This window comes from Rosa chinensis, chromosome 3 (assembly GCF_002994745.2).
Source record: "Rosa chinensis cultivar Old Blush chromosome 3, RchiOBHm-V2, whole genome shotgun sequence".
Classification (NCBI taxonomy): domain Eukaryota; kingdom Viridiplantae; phylum Streptophyta; class Magnoliopsida; order Rosales; family Rosaceae; genus Rosa; species Rosa chinensis.
This window is the reverse complement of record NC_037090.1, coordinates 20,779,000-20,805,076: the sequence shown is the minus strand read 5'-3', so window position 1 is coordinate 20,805,076 and position 26,077 is coordinate 20,779,000. Positions and strand designations below refer to the sequence as shown.

The following is a 26,077-nucleotide window of genomic DNA, read 5'->3' as shown; positions in this document are numbered from 1 at the left end:
ATTAGGACTGAGACCGTCCTATTCAAAGGATATAAAAATACTCATTCTGTTCTTACATAGAATCGGTGGGGATTCTGTGGACTAGTTCAACCAACTTGTGGACATTTAAATATCTCATGATGTTGGTTGACACGCAAACACGTTGGTCACGTGTTGTGCCATTGTCCACTTGTAAATGCTGCTTACGCTACACTCCTAGCACATATCATACAACAACGGGCTCACTCTCCCGATCATCCTATTCAGTCAATTGGATTTGACATTGCTAGAGAGTTTACATCGAAGACTTTCGATGGTTATTGCATTGGGACTGATGTTGGACATCATATTCCCATGAACACACTCAAATGGTCTCGCAGAAACTACTACGATGGTAGTCTGGACATTGGTAATGCGCATCAATCTCCTTACATCCGCTTGGGGTGATGCAATATCACATGCAGCTATGCTCATTCGTCTACGACCTAGCGCCACTCAATCTTCCTCTGTGTTACAGCTAGTGACTGGGTACAAGTATCGTACTTACGCATATTTAAGTGTGCCAATTGTGTCGCCACAACACTCTATGACAGGTCCTTACAGACGAATGGGCAACTACGTTGGATTTAAGACTCCAACAATCGTCCGCCACTTAATGCCCTTGTAAGGCGATCTCATTACCTCTAGATTTGCGCGTTGTCACTTTGATGAGACAGTCTTCTCATCGTTAGGGGGAGATAAGAACACGGATGTTCAGCAGGAACGACAGGAATTTCCATGGCCTGTCCCCACTATGTCTCATCTCGATCCTTGTTAAAGTGACGAGATCACACAAATATGCTGCAAACATGCTGTGATGCCCTGGAAATTCGTAATTATTTTCCAAGGATTTTTCAGAATCTAATTTGTGGTTATTGGACGATTTTCGTGGCTTGTGGTTGTTGGAGGATAAATAATCCACAATGTATAAAGCATATGGTTGTCACAACATTATTCATAAAAAGAAGAAGAAGAAAAATAGTGGCAGCAATTAAAAAAATTGCTTTAGTTACATTTATCTTATTCATATTCAAACAAGAAGTTGAATGTTGACCTACTTCTAACGTGGATACTACAAAACAGAAACAAAGGGAGGCATTCAAATTTTAACTCAAATATCTCAATTTGAGATAAGAATGAAGTAGCAGAGTGCGTCCTAGTTCAATCTCGGTGTCAAAGATGAGGTCTCTGGTCAGCTTATCTTCGTGAGCTTCGCGAAATTTAAATTTCAAATGAAGGCTTATCCAGCCCTCCAGAGTCTTCACTGCCTCCTATATAAAGAGCACAAGGCTACACAAGAAGAAGAGAAACAGAGAAATTAGTGAGTCGAAGCACTGCATCGAAACAAAGCATCGTTCAGAAGGGAGAGATAGTTACCTGGAGATGATGACCCGGCGAGGAGCTTTAAAGTCAGTGCAGGTCCAAGGAGACAAAAAAGAAGCACGTTCACAGAGATGAAAGAGGAGAAGAGATTTCGGCAAGGGAAGGGGCTCACGGGTGTTTTCGGCCTTCTTTCGATGCCTATACTGCGGTGCGTCCTGCGTATGGGTGGCGGAAGCAAGGTCCAAGCTAGAGGGTGCACTGCACTTGTTTTTGATGCCTGTATCGCGGTGCGTCCTGCATATGGGTGGCAAAAACAAGTGTCAAAGTGAAAGCATGGGGCTGCCGGTTCACACCAAGTACGGTTCTGCGAAGTTCCCGAGTCTCACTACACTTGTCTTTGATGCTTGTATTGCGGTGCGTCCTGCATATGGGTGGCAAAGATGAGTGTCAAGTGAAAGCCTCGGGCTGTTGGTTCACGCCAAGGACAAATCTGCGAAGTTCTGTTCACAATAGTGGGGAAGCTGCTCCAAGATGATCCCCGTGCAGAGTTTCAGCCCCAAGTTATCCACCTGCATCAAAGTCGTCATCAAAATGCGGCCTTGAAAGTAAAGTGGCGATCTCCCTATAAAAGGGTGCCTGCCTCCAGCCACAAGTCTGCAAAGCTCTCGGTTCGGCTACACCAAAAGAATGGAAGCTTAGTTCCACCTATGGACAGCAGAGCAGAAGCTTCAGAATATGTATAATTGAGGCAGCTAGGCTACAAGTCTCTTTCAGGACCAGCCAAGATAAAAGATCAAGAAGCATGCGGCAATTACATTTAATTAAAGAAGCAGAAATCACTTCAAAAGTAGCCACAAACTTGGCGGTGGAGGAATGTCTAGAACCTGCAGAAAGCCTCACACATAAGCTTGTCAAAATCAAAGCTCTTAAAATATGTGTCTGAACACGTTTGCTGCAAGTCAGAGCAATATACATATTTGTTTGTTTAATCAAACAACCCAGGTTTAATTAAACTTTCCACCTTAATCATAAATCGGTGGCCTAGTTTTGACATTGCAAGAAGACAAAATGAGTCCTTGTCTTTGTGGAAAACTGATCAGTATGTATGAAGTGATCAATTTCCATGTGCAATTAATGCATGTTGCAGTAAGAATTAAAGACAAAAGCTTCCAAACATGCAATTGGACAATTGTGCAGCAAATTTGTGGATGTAATACAAACAACAAAGGCCAGTCGGTGGTGTTGTCGGCAAGTCATAAACAATCAAATTAAAGTTCCCTGAAGTGGCAGCTAGGTACCTTGAGGAGAAGCCACGTCCAGTTCAGCTTGGTATGCCTGCACAAAAAGAGAAGTCTCAATTAAAATTTGGGGATTCATGTGGGTTGCTAGCTACATGACAACAAAATTTCACCAGGAAACATAGTCCCAGCAGAGGCAAAAAGGGAAGAACAAGGAGGCCCAAATTTGCGATAAAGAGAGCTGACAGATTGAAGAGATTCACCATCAGAAAATTATTTGTCAAAGAAGCCTTACCCAATGCACGTTCTTGATGGAGAATGCAGAATCAAAGTGAAGGGTGCTCTTATTTATACAGAACGGGAGACCCAGACTCCTTCTCCAAATTGAACTATAAAAACGAAGCTTCATCTTGAATGTCATCTCTATCACAATCTGATCACGCCAAGATGTTATCCTTCGAAAGAAGTGGAGCTTATCAAGTCTGCCTACGGATAATCACACTCGATCTGGTCTTTTTGGAGTTTCAGTTTCACGCAAAACTACGATCTGATATCGTTGAGGTTTTAGTTTCGTGCAAAACATGAAGTGGGGTTCATATGGGCTGCACGAACGGGTGTCCAAATCAACCTATGCTGTGCACGCAGTTTTCTTTTATGGGCTCTACTGAATCACTTGTTTTGAAGCTCCACAAGGCCCACTCCAAGTCAATCCGGGTCAGCTGAGTGGCACAAAGCCCATTGCAAAATCCAGGGCCCATTATGAAGCTCGGCACATCCGGGTGCCCAATTCAAATCAGTGGACACTCAACTAAAATTGGGTGTTCACCAAAATATGTTTTCTCGACGAGTTCAAAATATACACCCATTGAGTAAAAATTGGTACAAAACCGAAAATCTCAAACGATGAACTACAGTGGTTTGATCCCTTTACAGGGTATGTAGGCAGTCTAGCGACCCACTAGATGCAACCGCAACTCCAAACAGAATCCCTGACTCCACCAGTCAAATTCAGCCAGTCCCAAATGAATCACTGACTCCAGTCAAATTCTCCCAACACCAGAAAAATCAAATCCATTCCCAAATCACACAAATAAAGTCCAAGCCAAATGCAAGGACTTTAAACACTTTCCCAAACACAAATTCAAAATAAATGGGCCATCTACCCATTTAAATCTCAAATACCGGAACTACATGTGGTTTGATCCCGCAAAGGGTATGTAGGCAATCTAGAATCAAATCTATCTAGATGCAACCGCGTCCTAAACACAAAATCGAATCCCTGGTTCACTTACACCAAATTCATCCCAAACACTACTCTCATTCCAAAATCAAAAGCCTCCAATGAGTCATTCACCCATTGGAACTCTTGAACTACGAGTGGCTTGATCCCTCTCCAAGGGTACGTAGGCAACCCATTCAAATATCTGGGTGCAGCCGCAAAAACAAACAAACACACATCCTATCAATTGGTTTCTTCATAAATGGAATCAAAGGGTGTTTCCCTGTAACAAGGGATTGTAATTAAGAGACACATTCTGTCTTGAATGGGTCGAACCTGAAATAATAAAAACTCTATTCACTAAATGAATACGAGTGAAATTATGTTGGGTGACATTTACGCTCACTGTATGCAATTTTCTCTCAACAGTGGTCGGAGCGGAAGTGTTTCGGACGAATTATTAGTCGAAGAATATGGTTTTAGAGGGGTTGCAAAGGTTGACTTTTTATACGTTGGGTTTCTCTGAAAACTTCCTTCATGAAAGTCGTAGAGCTCGTCGATACGAGTTTGTGGACATGTAGAACGCTTCAATCGGAGTTCGTATGAAGAAGTTATGGCCATTGGAAAACGTTTCCATTTTGGTATAAATAGGAATTTTCTGAAAATATTTTCATAATTCCAAGTTTCCTTTTCCGGAAACTCTCTTCCTCTATCTTCTCTCTCGGCTGCACCTTCAAAATCAAAGAAACTCGACTGACCCGACCCGACATTTCAGGTGAGCTTCGGCAGTCTCCGGCGGTGAAACTTTCTAGATCGACTCGTCTCCACCGTGCCCTCCTCCCTGTGGTATCCTCTAGCAGCGATTCTCACCCATGACGGCGCAGCAAGGCGGAGAAATTTAGTGTATTCGGACCCGGCCGGAAAAGCAGTTCTGGCGACGTCGTGGCTTCATGCTTCTTGTTGTGAGTTCGTAGAAGCCCCCTGGATCGATCTGTGGTGGTTGTTTGGATCGATTCACCTGAAAATTGGTGCAGCTCGGATTAAACAGTGATCCACTTGTTGTGAGGTAGTTTTCGATCCTTTTCGCTTCGATTTTGACTTCGTGCTAGTTATGAAAATTGTTAAGCATGCTGGGATGAGCAACTTTGATGTTGGGAGTTTTGTGAAATATTGAGTTTTGGCCGGTGGCGGTGCGTCACCTCCTGTGGCAGCTTTCTGGTGGAATTCCGGCCATGTAAGGGACTGTTTCTGGTATTATATATCTTCTACTCATCGATACGAGCGTTTCGATATATAATACGCAATTTTTGGAGTTCGTATGATTTTATTATGATTTTTACGGTTCCATACCGGTTGATTTATTCGATCCGTGAAGATTTGAGCGTCCGATCAACTTGTGATTTTGACATATCGTTCGAAGAAGCATTCCGAAGACCTTAGGTGGTCTTGGATGAGGTTTCCCCTTGATTGGCGTTACTCTCAGGGTTGCTGTTCGATTTGGGAATTCGAACTTTAATCACTTGGTGATTCATGGATTGATTTGAGATCATTGGTGAATAGGTGCTTCTAAAGGTGAATTGGACGAGTTGTTGGTGTGAGTATAAGTTCGGTTCTGTATTGAAGATGCAGAGGGAATTTCGAGGTGAGTAATCTCACAAGGTTCATTTACCAACGAAGTTACCTTTATCTTTTTTAGAGTTATTGATTTAACATCAAACTATAGTTGGAATTAGTTGGTATATATATATTTACGTGGAATGTATATGTGTGGGTGAGTTCATTCTCGTTTTGTGGTGTGTCTTTTCGGAAAACAATTATGGTGGGAAATGGTATTTCTATTGTTTTGAAAAGTGTTTGAGGATTTTGGGAGTCACAGGTTGTGATTTCCCCTTTTGATTTGATTTAATGTTTTGATCTGATGACCAGTGGTCTGAGGATTTCTCCTTTTGATTTCTCCTTTTGATCTGATTTAACATTTGGGGTCCAGTGCAGCTCGTTTGATGTTTTGATCTGAGGGTCAGGTTGGCCTAAAGATACGGGGTTGCAGGTTGCATCCTCATGGCAATTTTATATCATAAGGTTGAACTTTGGCCGGGTGATAGGTTATGATTCAGTTAGAGCTCTAGTCTATCTACCATCGTACCTCATGGATCTAAGTAGGTTACTTACTACTCCTGGGTACATATTTTGTCCAGGTTGGACTAAAGATTCATATTCGATTTGTTAGGTTAACAATTGATATGATTTGTTGTTTTGTCCAGGTTGGACCGATTTGTTGTTTTGTCCAGGTTGGACCCATTTGTTGTTTTGTCCAGGTTGGACCTATTTAATGTTTTGTCCAGGTTGGACCGATTTATTGTTTTATCCAGGTTGGATTAATTTATCATATTTGAATTGTTAGGTTAACGATTTAGATGATTTTGTCACGGTGTGACTTTCGTTGTTTTCTTTTGGGAAAAGAGTATTATTTTGGGAAGCATGGTATGTTTCCTTATTCTCGAGTTGAAATGTTTCCCTCGTTTTTGGCGTGTGTTATGTGATGTTCTGTTTTGAGTTACTCATACGGGCTTGCAAAAGCTTACCGGATTTGTTGTGTGACAACCCGGTGCACCATTCAAACGATATAGGGGTTAATCCTGCAAGTTAGGATAATCAGGGCTAAAGATGAGTTAGCGCCTTTGCAGATTTACGGTAGGAAGCCATTTTTGTGACTTTACCGTTGATAAGGACTTCCGCTGTGTGGTTAGCTCTGAGGAGCATTACGTTTTATTTTGTTGTTGACAATTTAATTCGTAAGCATTGTAATATATGACTCTGTGGAGCGGGTCAATATTAACATAGTGGGTTCAGGGCATCAATATGTACTTGGGTAAAAAAGGGAAAAAGTTTCTAGGTATTTTGTATTGATGGTTGAGCCATCACGCATATATAATTATGGGACTGTATATCGATTTTTCTTTGTGTTAAAAATCAGGGGTGTGACACATGCCTGCAAGGAAGTACGTCCCTACGAGAGGACTTAACGCCACCCTACACAGAGGTAGGCATGGCACCAACGCCAAAGAGAGTGGCACTCTGGCGTTACAGGCCATGGCCCCAGCTAGGATGCGTGGGAGGCCCGTGGGTTCGAAGGACACTTTGGCATATACATTCCAATCCTTTGATTATCAAGACTCAAAATCCGTCTCATGAGAATTTTCCGGGTTAGGGTTATCATTGGGGGACACCTCAATGTCAGAACCTATTTCTGAGAATATAGAGCTCTATGAAAATTACACTAGTGTACATGAGATGTGGGATAGAAACTCCATCATAGTTGATGATGTAGTTGTGCATTTTGTTGCGTATGAGTTTGTTGAGTCTGACGATATCGAACCACGCTCCGTTGATGAATGAATGCCAACGTAGAGAAATCTGGCCTAAATGGAAAGATGCGATCCAGGTTAAGTTGGATTCTCTAACGAAGAGGAAGGTTTTTGAGCCAGTGACGCCAACACCTCCTAACATAAAACCTATTGACTAATGGGTCTTCGTTAAAAAGCGTGATGAGAAAAAGAGATGGCGATCTCGCCTTATAGCGCAAGGCTGCTCACAAAACGCCCTGAAATCGACTACGATGAGACATATTCTCTCGTAATTGATGTCATTGCACTCCACTACCCTGTCAGTTTAGTAATTTCCGAATAACTGATTATGCATCTTACAAATGTGGTCACTACGTATCTCTATGGGGATCTGGATACGGAATATACATGAAGATTCATGGTGAACTTCATTTACCCAAGTTAAGTGGCTCTAGACCACGGAGCGCGTTTACAAAGAGGTTGAAACGCTCACTAAAATGACCACTTGATTGGGAAGGGATAGGCCCACGCGTTTCCATAACAAGTTTCGGATTCTATTGCGGTTCATGTTGGACATGATCTTCATTAAAAGCCCTTAAAGAGTTAAGGGAAACCGCTGAACACTTGAAATCTAAGTTTGAGATGAAGGATTTTGGGAGAACACGATTATGTCTCGGTGATTTTGGGAGAACACGATTATGTCTCAGTTTGGAACTTGAGCATCGTGTTGATAGATGCTTAGGCGTTTTGACAAGGTCAAGCCTCCAAGCACCCACATGATCGTTCGTAGTCTTGATCCTAAAAGAGATCCTCTTCGGTCAAAGAATGATGACGAAGATGTGTTAGAGGCAAGAATGCCTTACTTGAGTACAATAGGCGCATTATTATACTTAGTTCAATGCACAGGACCGGACATCTCATTTGCAGTGAACTTGTTAGCTAAGGTATAGCTCTGCACCAACGCGACGCCATTTGATTGGTGTAAAAGACATCTTTTAGTACTTGAGATGTACAATTGATATGGGCTTGTTCTATCCCTACAGAGAGATGATGGATTCGGACCCATCACACACCAGAAACGCCGCCAACACTGGCCTGCGTTCTTTATCCCCACCCCAAAATGACATAAGTGTTTTGGAAGGTTTTGCTGATGTTGGGTATCTCTCTGACCCATACAAAGGTCATCCCCGAACTGGTTAAGTGTTCACCATGGGTAAAGACCGTGATATCTTGGAGGTCTACAGAATAGACCCTAGTCGCTATATCTTTGAACAATGCAGAGATTCTTACTCTTCACGAAGTGGTTTGTGAATGTATATGGATTGGATCGATCCATAATTACGCATGTTCGAACAATTGTGGTTTGAAGTCTACCACAGATGAGCCTACGAGCATTTAGGATAATGCTGTTTGTTTTTAACAAATATAGCAAGGATATATCAAAAGCGAGAACAACAAGCATAATCAGCAACAACAGACTCTCCTCAAGATCAATTTGAACTAGATTCAATCTGAGGACAGTGTGGTAGGCTTGCTCACTAAGTCATTGCCTAAATTCCACTTTCGAGAAACTTGTTGGTAGCATCATTTAAGGAAGTTATCCAATCTCCCATGACCGTAGTAATCAGGGGGAGATGCAGACATCAGGGGGAGATGTCTACATGTATGATCTCGAAACGTGAAGGGTGTGTTGTGCTCTTTTTCCCCTTCGACTTGCATTATTTTTGTCCCACAAGGTTTTTGTTACTCAGCAAGGTTTTTAATGAGGCAACGAGCACTACTAGCAAAATAGACATCTCACACATGTTTAATTCATACAGATTTTAGAAAGCCACGAATATCAGTGTGAATTGGCAATACATACAGAAAACCGTGTGAAATAGGTATAATTGGGCCCACAAGAGTTTATGAAATAACAATAACCACAAAAGTCTGTGTGAAACAATATTAGATACAGACTTCCGTGTGAAATTTATCATTTACTCACACGGTTATCCGTGTGAAACTTAATTCACACATATTTATGTTTGTATTAAATATTAGTTTATTAATTTTTTTTTTTTTGTGTTATATGAATTGTAGAGGGACGGTCTTCCGTGGCTAAAATATTTTGACACAGATATCTGTGTGAAATGAGCATTACACATATATCTGTGAGAAAAGAAGATACGGACATCCGTGTGAGAAAAAGACACACATACGGAATTCTGTGTAAATCTTCAAATGTGTATCTCACACGGATATCAGTAAGAATTTTAAATGTATCTCAGACCGATTTCAGTGGCAATACAAAAAAATTATATTGTTCGGAAAAAAAAAAAAAGAGAGAAATATACTAACCTAGGGCTGGGCACGGGCCGGGTCCAACAAAAATTTCACTGGGCCTGGACCCGGCTCTTTTTTTACAGTTCGGGCCTAAAGCCCGTTTTGGCACCTACAGGGACCGGCCCGTTTTTGTTCGGGCCGGGTTTCCGGGCTTTCGGGCCCAAATACCAGTTTTATACTTTCATTCTTTGCTACCTGCTCACACATATATAATGCAAATTCCATTCATTTCAACATGTTGAAGTTCAAAACACTATCCAATATCCATATCCAAAGTTCACCCTGCACATTCAAATATCCAAATATGTAGAGTTCAAGATCCAAATTCAAACAGAAGAAGTCAAGAACAATCTGACATGCAATTCAACAGAAAGTCCCAATTCAAATACAAAGACACAAAGCTGCAATTCAATTACAAAGTCCCAATTCAAATACAAAGTCCCAATTCAAGTACAAAGCTAAAATTGAAATAAAAAGTCGAAATTGGAAGGAGCAATTCAGCAGTTTTTCTTTCCAGTCTTCTAAGCACTTCAGTAAAGCCGGCCATCAATTGGCAATGACGATTTTCCCTACAGCAGCCAATATACAAAAATTATCAACAAGTGATTCAATAGAGTGAAAATAGATCAAAACTGACATCAGTTTATGATAATATTGCAGAAAACATAATAATCAGTTTGTAAGCTTATTGATCTGATTATCTTGCAAGCTTATTGATGGCTGATAGCATGAATAGCTTATTGCAGATCAAAACCAATACATAGCAACTCACCTGAATTCTCAGCCAGCTTCGATTTTTTTGCCTTACAAGCAGCCCTTTTTGCTGCTTGTTCACCGGATTTCTCCTTCGCATAATCTGTCATTTCATTAAAAAACATTAAAATAACATTGATTCACATCAAAAACTGAAAAACAATTGCATAGAAGACGAAGTAAACATGTAAAGAGTAAACATACCCTCTTCACACGTCTCATAGAACTCCATCTCCTCGATTGTTGGGAAAAACTCAATACTTTGAACATTCTCTGATTTGATCCAATTCTGTAAGCATATTAATGCTTCAACAGATTTAGGAGTTAGAGAGCTTCTATAAGGATCAAATACTCTATTCCCGGTGCTAAAACACGATTCGGAAGCAACGGTTGACACTTGAATCGAAAGAACATCCCTTGCAACAAGCTGGAGATTAGGATACTTTGAGCCATTAAGCTTCCACCATAGTAAGATGCTAAACTCAGCTGCTCTCGGAGGCTTTTCAAAAGGATCCAACAAATACCTATCTACCTCACTCTCCACGACAACTTCACAACTGTTTTCTAACTCCCTCTCCCAATCATCGAGCATTTCAGCCATTTTGCCTGTCATATTCTTTGCTGCAGAACTACCAGTTCCACTGTCACTGTTCACAGCCTCTCTTCCTCGATTTTTTTGACCATTTTGAGCAGCAGCTGATGAAGCATATAAATCTGTCAAGGATACCAACAACTCCTTCAATTCAGCTGATTTTGTTTCTGCACTTCCATTGTCAAAATGCAGCTGCTTCACACAAATATGCTCAACATTCCTAAGTTTGTATCTAGGGTCCAAAACCAAGGCTACCAACAGCAGCTGATTCACATCATCTATGTTATGAAAATACTTTCGGAACTTTGTCCTCATCTTGACAGCCAGCTGAACCATAAGCTTCTCACCTTCACTTCCATCTTGCATTTCCGGCGTCCTAAATAATGCATTAATCTCTGCATTTACAGCAACAATATCGTGAAATGCTCTATGTGCAGTAGGCTTAGTAGATGCGCTGATCCGGAGTGTGACATCATAGAAAACTTTCAAAAACCCCACAAACAATTTAGCCTTCACCCAATCTTCATCATTTGGAGGCCCTATCCTCTTCACCGGTTTCCTGCGTTTTGCCTCTTCAAGACCAGCTTCTTCTTCTAATAGTTCCTCATCCTCATCAAAATAGCTAGTATATTTCACATCTTCTTCTTCTGCTAGCCTAACAAATGTCTTCCTTAACTGAATTGCAGTCTCTAACATCAGATATGTAGAGTTCCATCTTGTTGGAACGTCGAGTATACACACCTTCGTGCATTCAGGCACTTCTCTTTCAACACATAGCTTAAATACATCTAATCTAGATGAGGAGCTCCTGACATATTTCACTGCATTCCTTATACTAGCTATTGCTTTTTCTAGTATAGTCAAACCAGATCTCACAATTAAGTTTAAAATATGTGCAAGACATCTAACATGCAAATGCTTGCCTTCTAAAATAGGGGGTATAGCCCAATTGGTAATTTTTCTCCTCAAATAATCAATGGCAACCTTATTTGCAGATGCATTATCAACACTCACAGTCAACACTTTATCAATTTTCCACTGAACCAAACAAATTTCAAGCATTTTTCCTATGGTTGTGCCTTGGTGATTGGAAATGACACAAAAGTTCAAGATTCTTTTGTGCATTTTCCACCCACAATCTATGAAATGGGCAGTCAACACCATGTAGTTCACATTTTGTACCGATGTCCATGTATCGGTAGTGAGGCAGACTCTATGCTTGCTTAATTCCATTTTCAGCTCCTCTCTTTTTTCATCATACAATTCTAAAAACTTTCTTACAATGAGACGTCTAGATGGGACTGTCCATTGGGGGATAGCTACTTCACAAAAATGCCTAAACCCAGGTTTCTCTATATGACTAAATGGTAGTTCATCAACAACTATCATTTTACAGGCAGCTAAAGTACATGCATCTTCTGACCAAGTTCTAGACACTAGACTATGGGAAGCCATCCCATCGCTAGTTAAAGCTTGCTGCCCCTCTATATCAGCCCTACCAGGGTATTTTTTACACACAGTCTCAATATGCCTTCTTAAAGTGCTAGTACCACTAAAAGAAGAATCTCCAGCAAGGTCAGTAGAACAATACCTGCACTTTGCTCTTACTTGACGTCCAACTTCCTACTTCTTTCCATCTACCACTTCCACTATTGGCCGATCAAACTTCTCAAAGTGTGCCTAGACGTCGGACCTGGTTGTGACACTCAGTGTCTTGACTGCCTTCTTCTCAGCCCTCTTCCTCTTGGATTTTGTTGGTCTTGGAGGACGACCAGATGTCGAAGCTGTAGGCTTAACCGGAGCATCAGGTGTTGCAGGGTTTGGTTCCACTGGAGCTGTCGGCGATGGTACAATATCATTCCCATCAGTAGCCATGCTATAACCAAAATAGGAAGATGAATTAGAATATTAGATTAGTCACAATATGAACAGCTTTGAGCAAAGGATGAATTCTAAAATAAAGATCGAAGTGCAGTTTTTGTTATCACTGTAAAAGAATGAATCTTTTGCACAGAACAAGCAACAATAACACTCTAAATTACTGCAGTGAGCCCAAGAACTTAGGCTTACAGAGTTACAGATTTACGAGCCATAGTTATTGTACATTGAGTTACAGAGTTACAGAAACAATTGTAATTAATTACTTTAAACGAATGAATCTTTTTGCACATAAAACTCAACCCAATACTTCCCAGAAGCCACAACAAGTTTGTATCTTTGAGAAAAAGGACGAGAAGAAGGGAGATGAATTTTTTACTCACCTTCACACCTTATCAAATTATCAGTTCGAAGAAGGAAGAAGCAATCAAATTATCAATTCGAAGAAGAACACCTTCACCACACCTTCACAACTCCGCTTTCAGATACTTGCAGATGCATTATCCGTAGACAGACCCTAAACCTCCAAAATCAAACAAGAATACACTGTAACAGAATATCACAACATATGAACGGAGATACAAAGAGAAAGAGAAAAAATCAAACAAACTAAACAAGGAGAAAGAAACTCACAGCTTGATGTGAAAAGAGAGAGGACCAGATCAGTTTGGGAAGGCAGAGGCGGAGGCGAAGGCGCTGGTTCAGATCGGGTTTGGGAAGGACTGTGACTGAAGGAGGCGGAGGCGCTGGCACTAGGTTCAGATCGGGTTTGGGAACGACTGTGACTGAAGGAGGCGGAGGCGCTGGCACTGGGTTGAGATCGGGTTTGGGAACGATTGTGACTGAAGGAGGCGGCCTCTCTACTCTCTAGGTTCAGATTGGGTTTATAGGTGAAGTGGAGAGAGAGAGAGAGAGAGAGAGAGAGAGAGAGAGAGAGAGAGAGAGAGAGAGAGAGAGAGAGAGAGAGTCTCGGCGTTGGTAGATATGGCGGAGGCGCTGGCAGCTGGGTTCAGATCGAGTTTGGGAAGGACTGTGACTGAAGGTGAAGGAGGCGGCCTCTACTCTCTAGGTTCAGATCGGGTTTGAAGAAATGGCTGAGATTGATTAGGTTAGTTGTATTGGACTTTAGGTATTTGAGTGAGGAGTAATTTGGTGTATCTGATCCTATAGTAGAAATTTTGAGCCTTATATTACGTCCAATAATATATGAACATCTGTATCCTTTAATTAAAACGGGCCTAAACGGGCTTTTCTAACTTTGAATGGCAGGGCCCGGCCCAAACCGTATCTTTGAAAGTGCAAGCCCGGCCCGAACCGTTTTGGTGACAAAAAAAATAGGGCCCGGCCCGAACTGGTCGGGCTTTGACAGGCCGGTCCGGGTTTGCGGGTTTTCGGGCTGGGCGGGTCAGGCTTTGACAGGCAGGTCCGGGTTTGCGGGTTTGCGGGTTTTCGGGCTTTAAACGCCCAGCCCTACTAACCCTAACACCCTGTCAGCCTCTTTTTCCTTTCAAGCCCGCAGTCACGAACTCTCCGTCTCTGTTGTTTCCGACGGCAGCCCACGATCTTCAACACCTCACACCGCCATCACCATTAAGAGCAGTAGAGAGAGATGAACAAAACTCGGTTCTCACCACTAGACCTCGGCCACGGGCGGACGCCATTTCACATGCCTCACAGATCTGTTCTCTGCCCTGCCCATAAGCTTTCTTCTCGGAAGTGCTTATTCCATTGATGTAAGTTTCTTCTGCCTTTTCGTAGTCTGTTAACAGCCTTAGAGAAAATGGAAAGAAAATCATTGATGTATGTTTCCCCAAAACCCAAAGATTGAATCACAGACCATGAGAATTAAAAGCTTCTGCACGGCGTCCATGTCATCTTGGTCTTCTTCTCTCCAATTGGTATATTCCCATTCCATTTTCTCATGGATTTGGTTTCTGGGTTTCAATTGTTTTGTGCTTATCATCCAAACATTGTATGTGTGTTTTATGTGAGGATTGATTGGCGTTTTCCTTTATTGGCCATCTAATTAAAGTTGTTTTTAATGTTTCTTCAGTACTGAGAGATTTTGACAACTACGGTGCACTAACTTCCCTTCTGTGGCTTCAACCTCGATCAACAGATATAGCCAAAAGATTGGGTATGTCTTCTACCTTTAATTTCTTATTTAATTGCTCAATGGTTTCCTTTTACTGCCTTTCTAAGGCCTTTGTCCATAAGCAGCAATGTTTGTTGCTTGGTTTGTCTTGTTCCTATCCTACGCCCTTTAATAATTTGTTGATTGTTGGCTTTGGTTGCTTATTGTTTTTGTGTACTTTGTTTCTAGACACTTTGGTCCGGTCATATTGTTTTCAGGTGAAAACTATGGGTGAGTGGTTTTTAAGGTCAAGTAGAATTATTTGTGATTGTCCTTGAGCTATTGCTGGAAAACTGGGTATAGTAAGGTACAAAACATGTGTGTTGGGGACTACTCACAGATCTCTCTAGTTCTAAGCATCTCTTTTGGACAATATTTACCTTTTTTTTAAAAAAAAAAAAAAAAATTAGGATAGGATCCTAAACATACTAGATGTGTGTTATATTCTTCCTGTAGTTTTAACAATTTGAATGCTTTTTATGATTTTCTGACCATTGTGATTGATGGCCTTGGGGATACTTGTGGTTTGCAAATTAGACTTTTTAAACCAACCCACCTAATCTGTTATTGCAAGTGAGTGAATGGCCAGAGGATAGTCGCATGCCTATTATTGATAGATGCATCTTCTAAATTTGATCCTTTTGGTAGCAGTCGTTGAGAGTACACAACTAAGGAATCTTTTTCTCAGTCATATATGACTTCCAATCTTGCTGTGAACATACTTTTTTATGCGTAGCTGCAGCTAATGTTTATAGATGCATCTTCTGATTTTGATCCTTTTAAGGTAGCAGTCATTGAGAAATAGTATTTAACCTTCTTTTTTGTTTTTGGTCAAACAAAACAGTGCAATTGTATGACTTGCATAGCTTGCGTTAACATTGACACTTTGGGGTGGATTGCCTTAGCTAAATTTTGAGCATAATCACCGCAGCCTTGTTGATTTGAAGTATAAATTTGTGGTAGTCCTGAGAGTTTGTGCGCAGCAAACTTGGAGGTCAGCTGATGTTTTTCCAAGTAGACTTGCTCTGCTCTTGGCTGCAGAGAATTGTCCCTTATCTTTTCTCTATTCCATTCCTGTCTGCATTTTAGTCCGGAATCAAAACTTTGGTCCAGTCATGTCTCTTGAGACTTACCGGAAACCCAAGAAGAGGGACAGCGACGAGGTCGAGATCAAGATCGGCACGGCGCCGTTTTGGCATAGGTTCCTCTTTATTTTCTCCAAGAAAGACAATTTTATAGAGGGAACTTGCTTCATATAATTGGAGTAAATTCATCAATATATGGTTGAGATTTTTTATTTTCGGTATTAATTTCTGATGGAAAGGAGATTATTTAGTTATTTCTGGGTACAATATTGATTGGGTTGTGAATTCATTATATGTTACTGTTTGGATTCTGATTAATGGAATTGTATATTAGCACCAATTTTTTTTTTTTGGGAATATCATCACTCCTGCACACTGAAATCTGTGTGAGTTAGGAAGATATTTCACACTGATTGGGATATCAAAATATTGTTTACAATGTTGGAAAACAAGTGGGACCCACTTAAAATTTCACACGGACTCTCAAAATCGTGTGAATAGAGCATTAGCGCCCCCTCCGAAGGCAACCGAAATTAATTCCGTAGTTGGATTGTAGGTACAGCCTTTTACATACTGACATCTGTGTGAAATGGTAGTATTTCACACAGATTTAAATCTGTGTGAGTTGCCCGTTTTGCTAGTAGCGAGAGGAGCACCACGTTTGGGCGACACAAGGGGGAGTGTTTAAGTAAATTCAAATTGTGTCTGGCCCAAACTCTAGGTTACTTGACCTAGTGGTAATAGGGTTTTAATATCTTAGAGATATCCATTCAATGTATGATTATCTTTCCTTGTACAATTCAGATTCTATGCATTGTAATCCTCTATATAAAGAGACCCCTATTATCAATGAGAACACACAGCAATTTTCTCTCAAGTCTCGTTTTTCTAAAACATTGAGCAATATTAAATAATTAATGATGACAGCGATCAATGGTCAATCCCGTAAGAAAAATAATATGAGCAATGGACAATCCCGTAAGAAACAGAAGAAGATCAATGGGCATTCCCGTAAGAAAACGAGTAAGATCAATGGGCAATCCCGTTGCAGTTGGCAGACACTGCCAGACGATATCATGGAGTACATTCTACAACGTCTGAGTTTATGGGATCGAATACAGTTAAGGATGGTGTCCAAGTCTTGGAGGTCAGTAGCTATGCGAAGAGATATTCGTAGCTCTCCAACTGAAATACCCTGGTTACTATTGCCTCCATCTGAATCACCAAATCTCAGCAATAACAACTACATAAGCTTTTTCAGCCTTTCTGATGCCAAAGTTCACAAACTGACGCTGCCTAGGGCATTTGGAGGAGGATGGGTTCATGGGTCTTCTAAAGGTTGGTTGGTTATGGTCAAGGGTGCATACTCTAAAATGTTTTTACTAAACCCTATTTCAGGTGCCCAACAGGAACTTCCATCGTTAAAAACTGTCTTTCCATACTTCGCAATTCTCAAAGAGTTGAAAGCAGAGTTGGAGGGCACACATGTCTTGGACAATTTGTGTAATCAAGTTGTGTTATCTACCTCGGATATTTATTCAGATGATTGTATTGTAGCAGCAATTTTTAGGGATCATATACTGGCTTTGTGCAAACCTGGAGACAAAAGATGGAGGAAAGTCTTGGACTTCAAGGAATCAGATAGGCTGAAGCTTTCTGCAATATTGTTTTCTTGTGGTATGCTATATTGTTAAATAACCATATACATGCTCACAACATATGCACACAATCATAAAAGGGATTAAGGCTTACCTTCAGCAATCACTGGCATGGATTCCATCTTATGCTGCAAACATGAACACTGAATATGGCCTTCTGTTACTTACCAACTTGCTTCTCAATGGACAGAACAATATGCAAAACGTCGGTAGTAATCAGGGACCAATTCATCTGTATATATAGGAGACTTAACCCTCAAGAAGCTTCCCATTAAAGCTATCCATATCGGTTTAGGTTTCCTAGTTAGATTCTTAATGTAACACTTCATTGTAATCTTTCTTGCAGACTAAGAATAGGATTACTTACCTTAATGAATAGATACACTGCTTCATTAAGTTACAAGTATTGATTTACTGTTTGTATCCATGTTAAACTAGGATTGATATTAAGCTAATCATCAATTACTTTATGATGATATGTGTTATGTCCATATTTGATCTTACAATCTCCCCCTTGTACTCACACATATCATGCTCGATGATTTGCACCAGAGAACATCAAAACCTACTTAACTTACTGAAGTGCGTGCCAGATAACAAACTTAAATCGAAAATCCATTCCAACATGGTCAGATCACAGTTACTTATGCAGAGCAAGAAACAGTATACATTTTAACAAAAATGCAGAGTTTCAAAACCACAAACACAAGCTCCTGCAATCCACATATGTCAAACCAGAAGTGATACAATATATGTTAATGTGTATCAACAAGTAAACATATATTAGGTCCTACTTTATGTTTCTAAAACCAAAAACTCAAGCAAATTTACTGAACACCGATGGCTTAAAGATATTGCTTGAACCTTAACATCATGCTTCACATGATTTAAGCCATCTGATAGCAAGTATAACTTTAAACACAAAATCGATAATTTTCAGAACATTCAACAAAAACTGCAGTAATAACCAAAATCTGAAAATACCTCAAAATTTATTAATAATAAAATCTATCATTACAAACAAGTTGTGATAAACAAAATAAAAGATCACAACTAAAACACAAGAACTCAAAAAACCTTAGAATTTTAAATGCTCCAACTGGACTAACTCTCTACTGAACCTAAGCATCTAAATTAGCTAAAATTCCAATGCTTGCTGTATGTTTCTGGAATGCTGCTACTGACAATGCCTTGGTGAAAGGATCTGCTAGCTGTGAATTTGTGTCAATACTCAAAACAGCTATTTCACCATGCTTTACTCTTTCTCTAACACTGTAATACTTTAGATCAATATGCTTGGAATTATTTGACCTTTTACTGTTCTTGCTAAAGAAAACTGCAGCCTCATTGTCACAATAAATTACAAGTGTTCCAACCACAATGTGACTCAATACTTTGGTCTGCATGAGAAAATTCCTAATCCAAAGTCCTTCACACACAGTTTCATATACTGCAATAAATTCAACTTGCATAGTAGAAGTTGAAACAAGTGTTTGTTTCATGGTTTTCCAAGCAATAGCACCTCCTGCAAGCATGAACACATATCCACAAGTCGATTTCTTGGAGTCCGGATAATTCCCTGCAAAATCTGAGTCTGAGAATCCAATGAGTTTCAGATCCTCCACTTGTCTATAAACTAGCATATAACCCTTAGTTCTCTGCAGGTACCTCAACACTTTCTTCCCAGCTAGCCAATGTTCATGGCCTGGATTAGATTGAAATCTTGACAAAATCCCTACTGCAAAAGACAAGTCTGGCCTAGTGCAGACTTGTGCATACATGAGACTTCCTACAAGTCTGGCATAAGGCTTTGACTCCATATTTTCCTTTTCAACATCACTATTGGGACTTTGCTTCTTAGTTAGCTTATCTCCTTTGGACATGGGGACTTCTTCAGCTGCACACTTCTCCATACCAAATCTCTTTAGAATTTTGGTAACATAATTCTGTTGAGACAAACCAAGTAGTCTCTGTGCCCTATCTCTTTTAATCTCAATACCTAGTACATAGGATGCTTCTCCTAAGTCTTTCATGTCAAAATTCCTTGACAGAAAACTCTTGGTATCTTTAAGCAATTTAATGTTACTGCTAGCCAAAAGTATATCATCCACATAGAGTACCAGAAAAATAAAATTGTTCCCAACTGTCTTCAAATAAACACACTCATCAACAAGATTTTCTGTAAATCCAAAAGTAGAAATCACATAATCAAATTTCTTGTACCACTGTCTAGAAACTTGTTTTAGGCCATAAATTGATTTTCTTAATTTGCACACTAAGTTTTCACTTCCAGCTCTCACAAAACCTTCTGGTTGCCTCATATAAATCACTTCATCTAGTTCACCATTCAAGAAAGCTGTTTTAACATCCATCTGGTGCAGCTCCATATCAAAATGAGCCACCAAAGCCATAATTATCCTAAACGAGTCTTTTGTAGAAACTGGAGAAAAAGTCTCAGTAAAATCAATGCCCTCCTTCTGTGTAAAACTTTTGGCAACTAATCTTTCTTTATGTCTCTCTACGTTGCCATTTGCATCTCTTTTGGTTTTGAAAACCCATTTACAACCTATAGGCTTCTGGTTGGGGTCAGGTTCAACTAATTCCCAAACTGCATTTTGACTCATGGAATTAATTTCTGCTTCCATTGCTTGCTGCCATTGATGAGATTCACTACTTTCAATGGCCTGATTAAATGTAGTTGGATCATTGTCCTCTGCACAGTCCATTTCAATTTCTGCTTCTTGCAGATAAATAATGTAGTCACTCTCTTCCCCCCCATAAGTTGGTTTTCTTGCTCTCTGTGATCTTCTAGGCTGAGCCACTGGAGGATGGTGAGGTTCAGTTACTTGACCAGTTACGTGGTCAGTTACTTGACCAGGGACAGTTACTTGGTCAGTGACATGGGCAGTGACTTGACCAGGCACAGTTACTTGGTCAGTGACATGGGCAGTGACTTGACCAGGCACAGTTACTTGGTCAGTGACATGGGCAGTGACTTGATCAGTGACATGGTCAGTGACTTGGTCAGTGACTTGGTCAGTGACTCGGTCAGTGACATGGTCAGTTACTTAGCCAGTTACTCGACCAGGGACAGTTACTTCTTGTTCTAAAGGCAATACTACACTTATATTCTCATCTGACACAATTTCCTCAAAATCTGAGGTTAAATCCTCAAGATTTGTATTGTGAACTTTTTCACTTAGAAACTTTACTTGATGTGTTTCAAAAATTCTAGGTGAATGATGAGCAGAATATAATTTATAGCCTTTAGATTTATCTGGATAACCTATAAAATAGCAACTAACAGTTTTGGGGTCAAGTTTATTCAAGCTTGGATTATAAATCCTAGCTTCTGCATGACATCCCCAAACATGACAGTGATGAAGACTAGGTTTCCTGCCACACCAAAGCTCAAAAGCAGTATTTTCTATGGCTTTGCTAGGTGTCCTGTTGCAAATATAATTTGCAGTTTTTAAAGCCTCACCCCACAGAAATTTAGGCAAACCAGTTGTACACATCATACATCTAACCATGTTCAAAAGAGTCCTATTCTTTCTCTCTGCAACACCATTCTGTTGTGGATTATAGGGTGTTGTGTATTGAGCTTTAATTCCATTGTCTTGCAAAAATAAGGCAAATGGACCCTTTTGTTGGCCGGATTCAGTGTACTTTCCATAGAACTCTCCCCCTCTATCTGACCTCACTGTTTTGATTTTCTTTTCCAGTTGATTTTCTACCTCAGACTTAAAGATTTGAAAGGCTTTCAATGCTTGTGCCTTTTCTAAAAGTAGATAAATATAACTGTATCTAGAAAAGTCATCAATGAATGTGATAAAATACACATTCCCACAGATAGTTTGATGCCTAAATGGTCCACATATATCAGTGTGTATGAGTTCTAATAAATTTTGGCTTCTATATGCAGTCTTCTTTCTAGTATTAGTTATTTTTCCCTTAAAGCATTCAACACAGTCTGTTAGATCAGAAAAATCAAGTTCATTTAGGATGTTGTTTTTCACCAAAATTTTCAGTCTCTCTTTTGAAACATGGCCGAGTCTTCTATGCCATAAAAATGCAGACTTTTCATTTAGTTTGGTTCTTTTAACACCTGTTAAAGTGTTAGTACTGTTTGTGTTATTTTCAACAAGTAAAATTTCTTGTTGAGCCATTGAACAATTTAACTGTAAATAATCATTCATAATAACACCAGAACCAATTTGAACAGAATTTTTAGAAATAAGAATTCCATTACTATCCATAACAAGTCTACAACTAGATTTTACTAAAAGAGAAACCGAAACCAAATTCCTTCTCATGGAAGGTACATAAAAAACATTGTCCAAAACTAACAATTTTCCTAATCCTAAATCGAGCTTTAAGGTTCCAATAGCCTTGACTGCCACTCTCATGCCATTGCCTACACACAGGTTCACTTCATCACTTTTTGGGATTCTCCTCCTTATGAATCCCTGCAAAGAATTAGTAATATGAATAGGTGAGCCTGAATCTATCCACCAAGACTGTGGTTCAACATTTATAAGATTAATTTCTAAAGAAAAAACTGTATTAGAAAAAATCTTACCCTTTTTGGCTAACCAATTTTTATAGCCAGTGCAATCCTTTTTCATGTGTCCTACTCTTTTGCAAAAGTAGCACTTGAACCTAAATGGCCTATTTTCCTTGGCCACTGCAGCTGTTGAACTCTTAGTTATGGCTTTGATAGGCTTGAGCTTATTTTGGGGCTTTTTCCTTTTAGGCTTCTCAATGAGGTTAATGATTGTAGCAGGTTCCTTTTCTTCCTTGATCCTAGATTCTTCATCCACACAGATGGATATAAGTTCATCTAGAGTCCAATTTCCCTTTTGAGAGTTGTAACTGGTCCTAAGATGACTAAAACTGTTAGGCAAGGAATGTAGTGCATAATGCACTACCTACTCATCCCTAACCCCCATCAAGAGCTCCCTGAGTCTGCCATTTATATTGATCATCTTCATAATATGCTCTCTAACTCCCCCTGAACCCATGTACTTCAAATCATGAAACTCCTTGGTTAGCCTAGCAGCTTCTGCCTTTTCACTTTCTTTAAACTTAGCACCTATGAGTTCCAGAAAATCTGATGCTAGCTCAGGCTCTTCTATACTTCCTCTGACAGTCTTGGACATAGAGGTCCGAATGAGGTTCTTAGCCATTCTATTGGATCTATGCCACTTCTTGTAAAGATCAGTTTCCTTCTTAGTGCTCTTTTCAGTTAACTCTTCAGGTTTGTCCTCAGTGAAGCAATAGTCTATGTTCTCATGCATTCCCATATAGTTCTCTACAGAATCTAGCCAAGCTCTATAGTTGGTTCCAGTTAGCATCAAGACACTGTTCAAGTTCATGTAAGAGTTACCTAAGGAGCAAAACAAAAATTCGTGTGAGTTCTCAATTTGTAAAGAAAATAACTTTAAGTTTTCTGTGTTTTATTTAGCTTTAAGCAACCAAAACAAGAACATACAGAAAACCTAAACAATCCATACTTGCATTCATATCAGTCCATAACCAAAAATAATGTTAAGCAACACTTTTGAGCAGAAGCATAACATCCTGGAGTTCTTTATCAATATACCATGTTCAATGAAAACAAGTTATCCAAAGAAATTTATCCACATCTTTAGACAGAAGAAAAATTTCTAAGTATCCGTATTTATTTTCATCAAGCACGCATATTGCTGTTTTGTATTCTAAAACCATACTTGACCACTTCTTTGGAAGATAAAACTGAAGCATAGTTTTAAAACACAAAACACAATTTCAGTTTTGTTACTCGATCAGTTACTTGATTAGTTACCTGACCAGTTACTTGGTCAGTGACCTGGCCAGTTACATGGTCAGTGACCTGACCAGTTACATGGTCAGTGACCTGACCAGTTACTTGGTCAGTGACCTGACCAGTTACTTGGTCAGTGACCCGACCAGTTACATGGTCAGTGACCTGACTAGTTGGTCAGTTACCTGATCATTGTTTTCTGCCAACATCAATGAAGAATGCTTTGTGCATCATAATCACTTATGCCAACAGAAAACCACAAAACCCATGAGCTTTTAACTTTATATTCTACCCAGATTCATCCTTGTAAGAAAATTAAGCTCTCATATCTGTCAATTTTAATAATGTGTAAAAAATTCTAGGAGATTTTTGTTCTTCATGCAATTTTTACACAATCACAGATACAATACCATATCATCAATCAATTCAACATGCATATTCAAGCATAACCAAAATTGATTTGATTCCAAGAAACTACAGAACAATCAAGAAATTGTAAATTTCATCCGGTCACCATCTACTCTAACCTAACGCACGCCGGGAATGCAACTAGTGTTCTTGAGCACAATCAAAATTCAATTATCATGCTATGAATCGAAATCAATTTCCATAGAAAAACCTGTTTTTGCTTTTTCCCCAATTTGCTGCTTCAGCAATCACTGGCATGGATTCCATCTTATGCTGCAAACACGAACACTGAATATGGCCTTCTGTTACTTACCAACTTGCTTCTCAATGGACAGAACAATATGCAAAACGTCGGTAGTAATCAGGGACCAATTCATCTGTATATATAGGAGACTTAACCCTCAAGAAGCTTCCCATTAAAGCTATCCATATCGGTTTAGGTTTCCTAGTTAGATTCTTAATGTAACACTTCATTGTAATCTTTCTTGCAGACTAAGAATAGGATTACTTACCTTAATGAATAGATACACTGCTTCATTAAGTTACAAGTATTGATTTACTGTTTGTATCCATGTTAAACTAGGATTGATATTAAGCTAATCATCAATTACTTTATGATGATATGTGTTATGTCCATATTTGATCTTACATATATGCCTTGGTTGATCGTGATGGAAATAACGAGCTTGTTATTCCAGCTCGAACCGAAATCTTTGGAGGACACAAGCAGGAAGTAAAGTTCGTCTATGATAGATATCCACTACGTTTATATAATACTATACATTGGCAATGCCAACCACACTTGTTAGAATCAACCTCCAAAAATGAAGTCTTGTTGATCCATCAAATCCAAAATATTTATGGGGAAATAATATCGTTTATAGTATACAAGATGGACGGTGAGACTGAAAACTTCCATGAGGTACAACACTTGGGAGAACAAATAATACTCTTATCAGATTTCGGATCCTCGTCGCGCGCCTCAGCTGCATTGAAAGGGAATCGCATTTGTTTTGCAACACATGCTTTTAACAATCAGCAATCAAACCTTGCTATGGGTATATTCTACCTAAGCAGTGGAAGAATTAAGCAAAATATTCATTTTGTCGACAGATCAGTATTGCTACGGCTGGGCAGTTCAGTTGCTAATGACCGAGGGACTTGTTGGTTTACTCCAAGTTTATAGTAGGTAAAGAATTGAGCTTAAATTTTGTTTGGTTCTTTTTTGTTTAGGGGCTGGCTATTGAGTATTGAACACACACACACGTACAAAAGCTCAATCCACCTAATTTATATTCCTTATCAATCTATATATCTCAATGCAGAATGCGTCGAAGTACTGGCTAAAGGTACTTTTGTATAGTCTAAACTTAAACTGCCTAGTAAAATCCTTTACCTGCTCGAGAATTTCTACAAGTTCTGTCCTGTCTTCAGTCGGTTAGGCCGGTTAGGGTTTGGTGGTGATGAATGGAAGGAAAAAGTCCATGCAGATCGTTCAGTTTGTCATTTTTGCCAAGGACGGATGAATGGCCGCACGTACTGTTGGTTGGTGTGGCAAATTAGGAACACTTGTATGTATATATGTCAAACCACAGTAATGTATGTGTTAGAAATATTTCTTTTCTAGATTTGAAAACGGATTCGAGTTCACATGACTCAATGGTAGTGTGATCATAATACACTCACAATAATCATTTGATTTATTTTTATGTGTAATTATTTTGATTAGGTCATCAAGTATAAGACCATTATCATCTCACTTATGCCAAAGGAGATGCTTTATCGGTGAATAAAGCATAGAGGGGTATGTTCTTGATGATATAAACTAGTTGCCAAGGTTTCAAAGATGCAGTTGGAAGCATGTTCGACGCAAATGCAATGTTGCTACCCACCGGCTTGCATGAAAAGCATGTTCCTTGACTTTGCCAATTGGTCCAGTTGGGTTCATTATGTTATTCATGATGTAAGAGCATCTCTAACAATGTAGTCAAAAGTCGAAGTCATATGCAAAATTTGACCCCCCTAGTGTCATCACTATTCATTCAATTTTTGTATCTCCAACCATCAGTCAAAAACCAAAGTCATTTAATAACTTAATCATTTTAGAGAATTAATTAACTACAATATGAATCTCGATTTCTTACTGTTGGAAGACCACAGGCCGTTCTGCCCAGGCGGACCCCATGTGTTGGCCACTCCATCAGCGCGTGTCTCGCGCGTTCGCTTGCTTCTTCCCGTTATTGTGTCTTCTTGCGCGATTGCCTTCTGTCTTCTACCTCTGGCGCGTCAACCTCTT

General features: G+C 39.6%; 2 protein-coding genes and 2 long non-coding RNA genes across 4 annotated transcripts; 2 read left to right on the top strand and 2 right to left on the bottom strand.

The window, feature by feature from the left end:
* Positions 1–988: 988 nt before the first annotated feature.
* On the bottom strand, positions 989–1,715 carry LOC121052243. Its single transcript, XR_005808628.1, has 2 exons — positions 1,396–1,715; positions 989–1,308 (listed from the first exon to the last, which is right to left on the bottom strand). It is a non-coding gene; the product is annotated as an uncharacterized LOC121052243 (long non-coding RNA).
* Positions 1,716–1,752: 37 nt separating this feature from the next.
* LOC121052242 lies at positions 1,753–3,132 on the bottom strand. Its single transcript, XM_040516847.1, has 4 exons — positions 2,875–3,132; positions 2,640–2,676; positions 2,157–2,225; positions 1,753–2,046 (listed from the first exon to the last, which is right to left on the bottom strand). The coding sequence occupies exons 1-4, from the start codon at positions 2,998–3,000 to the stop codon at positions 1,964–1,966; spliced, it is 315 nt and encodes a 104-aa protein (XP_040372781.1). The 5' UTR covers positions 3,001–3,132; the 3' UTR covers positions 1,753–1,963.
* Positions 3,133–14,513: 11,381 nt separating this feature from the next.
* Positions 14,514–16,242, top strand: LOC112194702. Its single transcript, XR_002934109.2, has 3 exons — positions 14,514–14,588; positions 14,744–14,827; positions 15,669–16,242. It is a non-coding gene; the product is annotated as an uncharacterized LOC112194702 (long non-coding RNA).
* A 587-nt stretch (positions 16,243–16,829) lies between these two features.
* LOC112194266 (F-box/kelch-repeat protein At3g18720-like) lies at positions 16,830–17,603 on the top strand. The gene has a single exon (XM_024334517.1). The coding sequence runs from the start codon at positions 16,830–16,832 to the stop codon at positions 17,601–17,603; it is 774 nt and encodes a 257-aa protein (XP_024190285.1).
* The last annotated feature ends 8,474 nt before the right edge of the window (positions 17,604–26,077 follow it).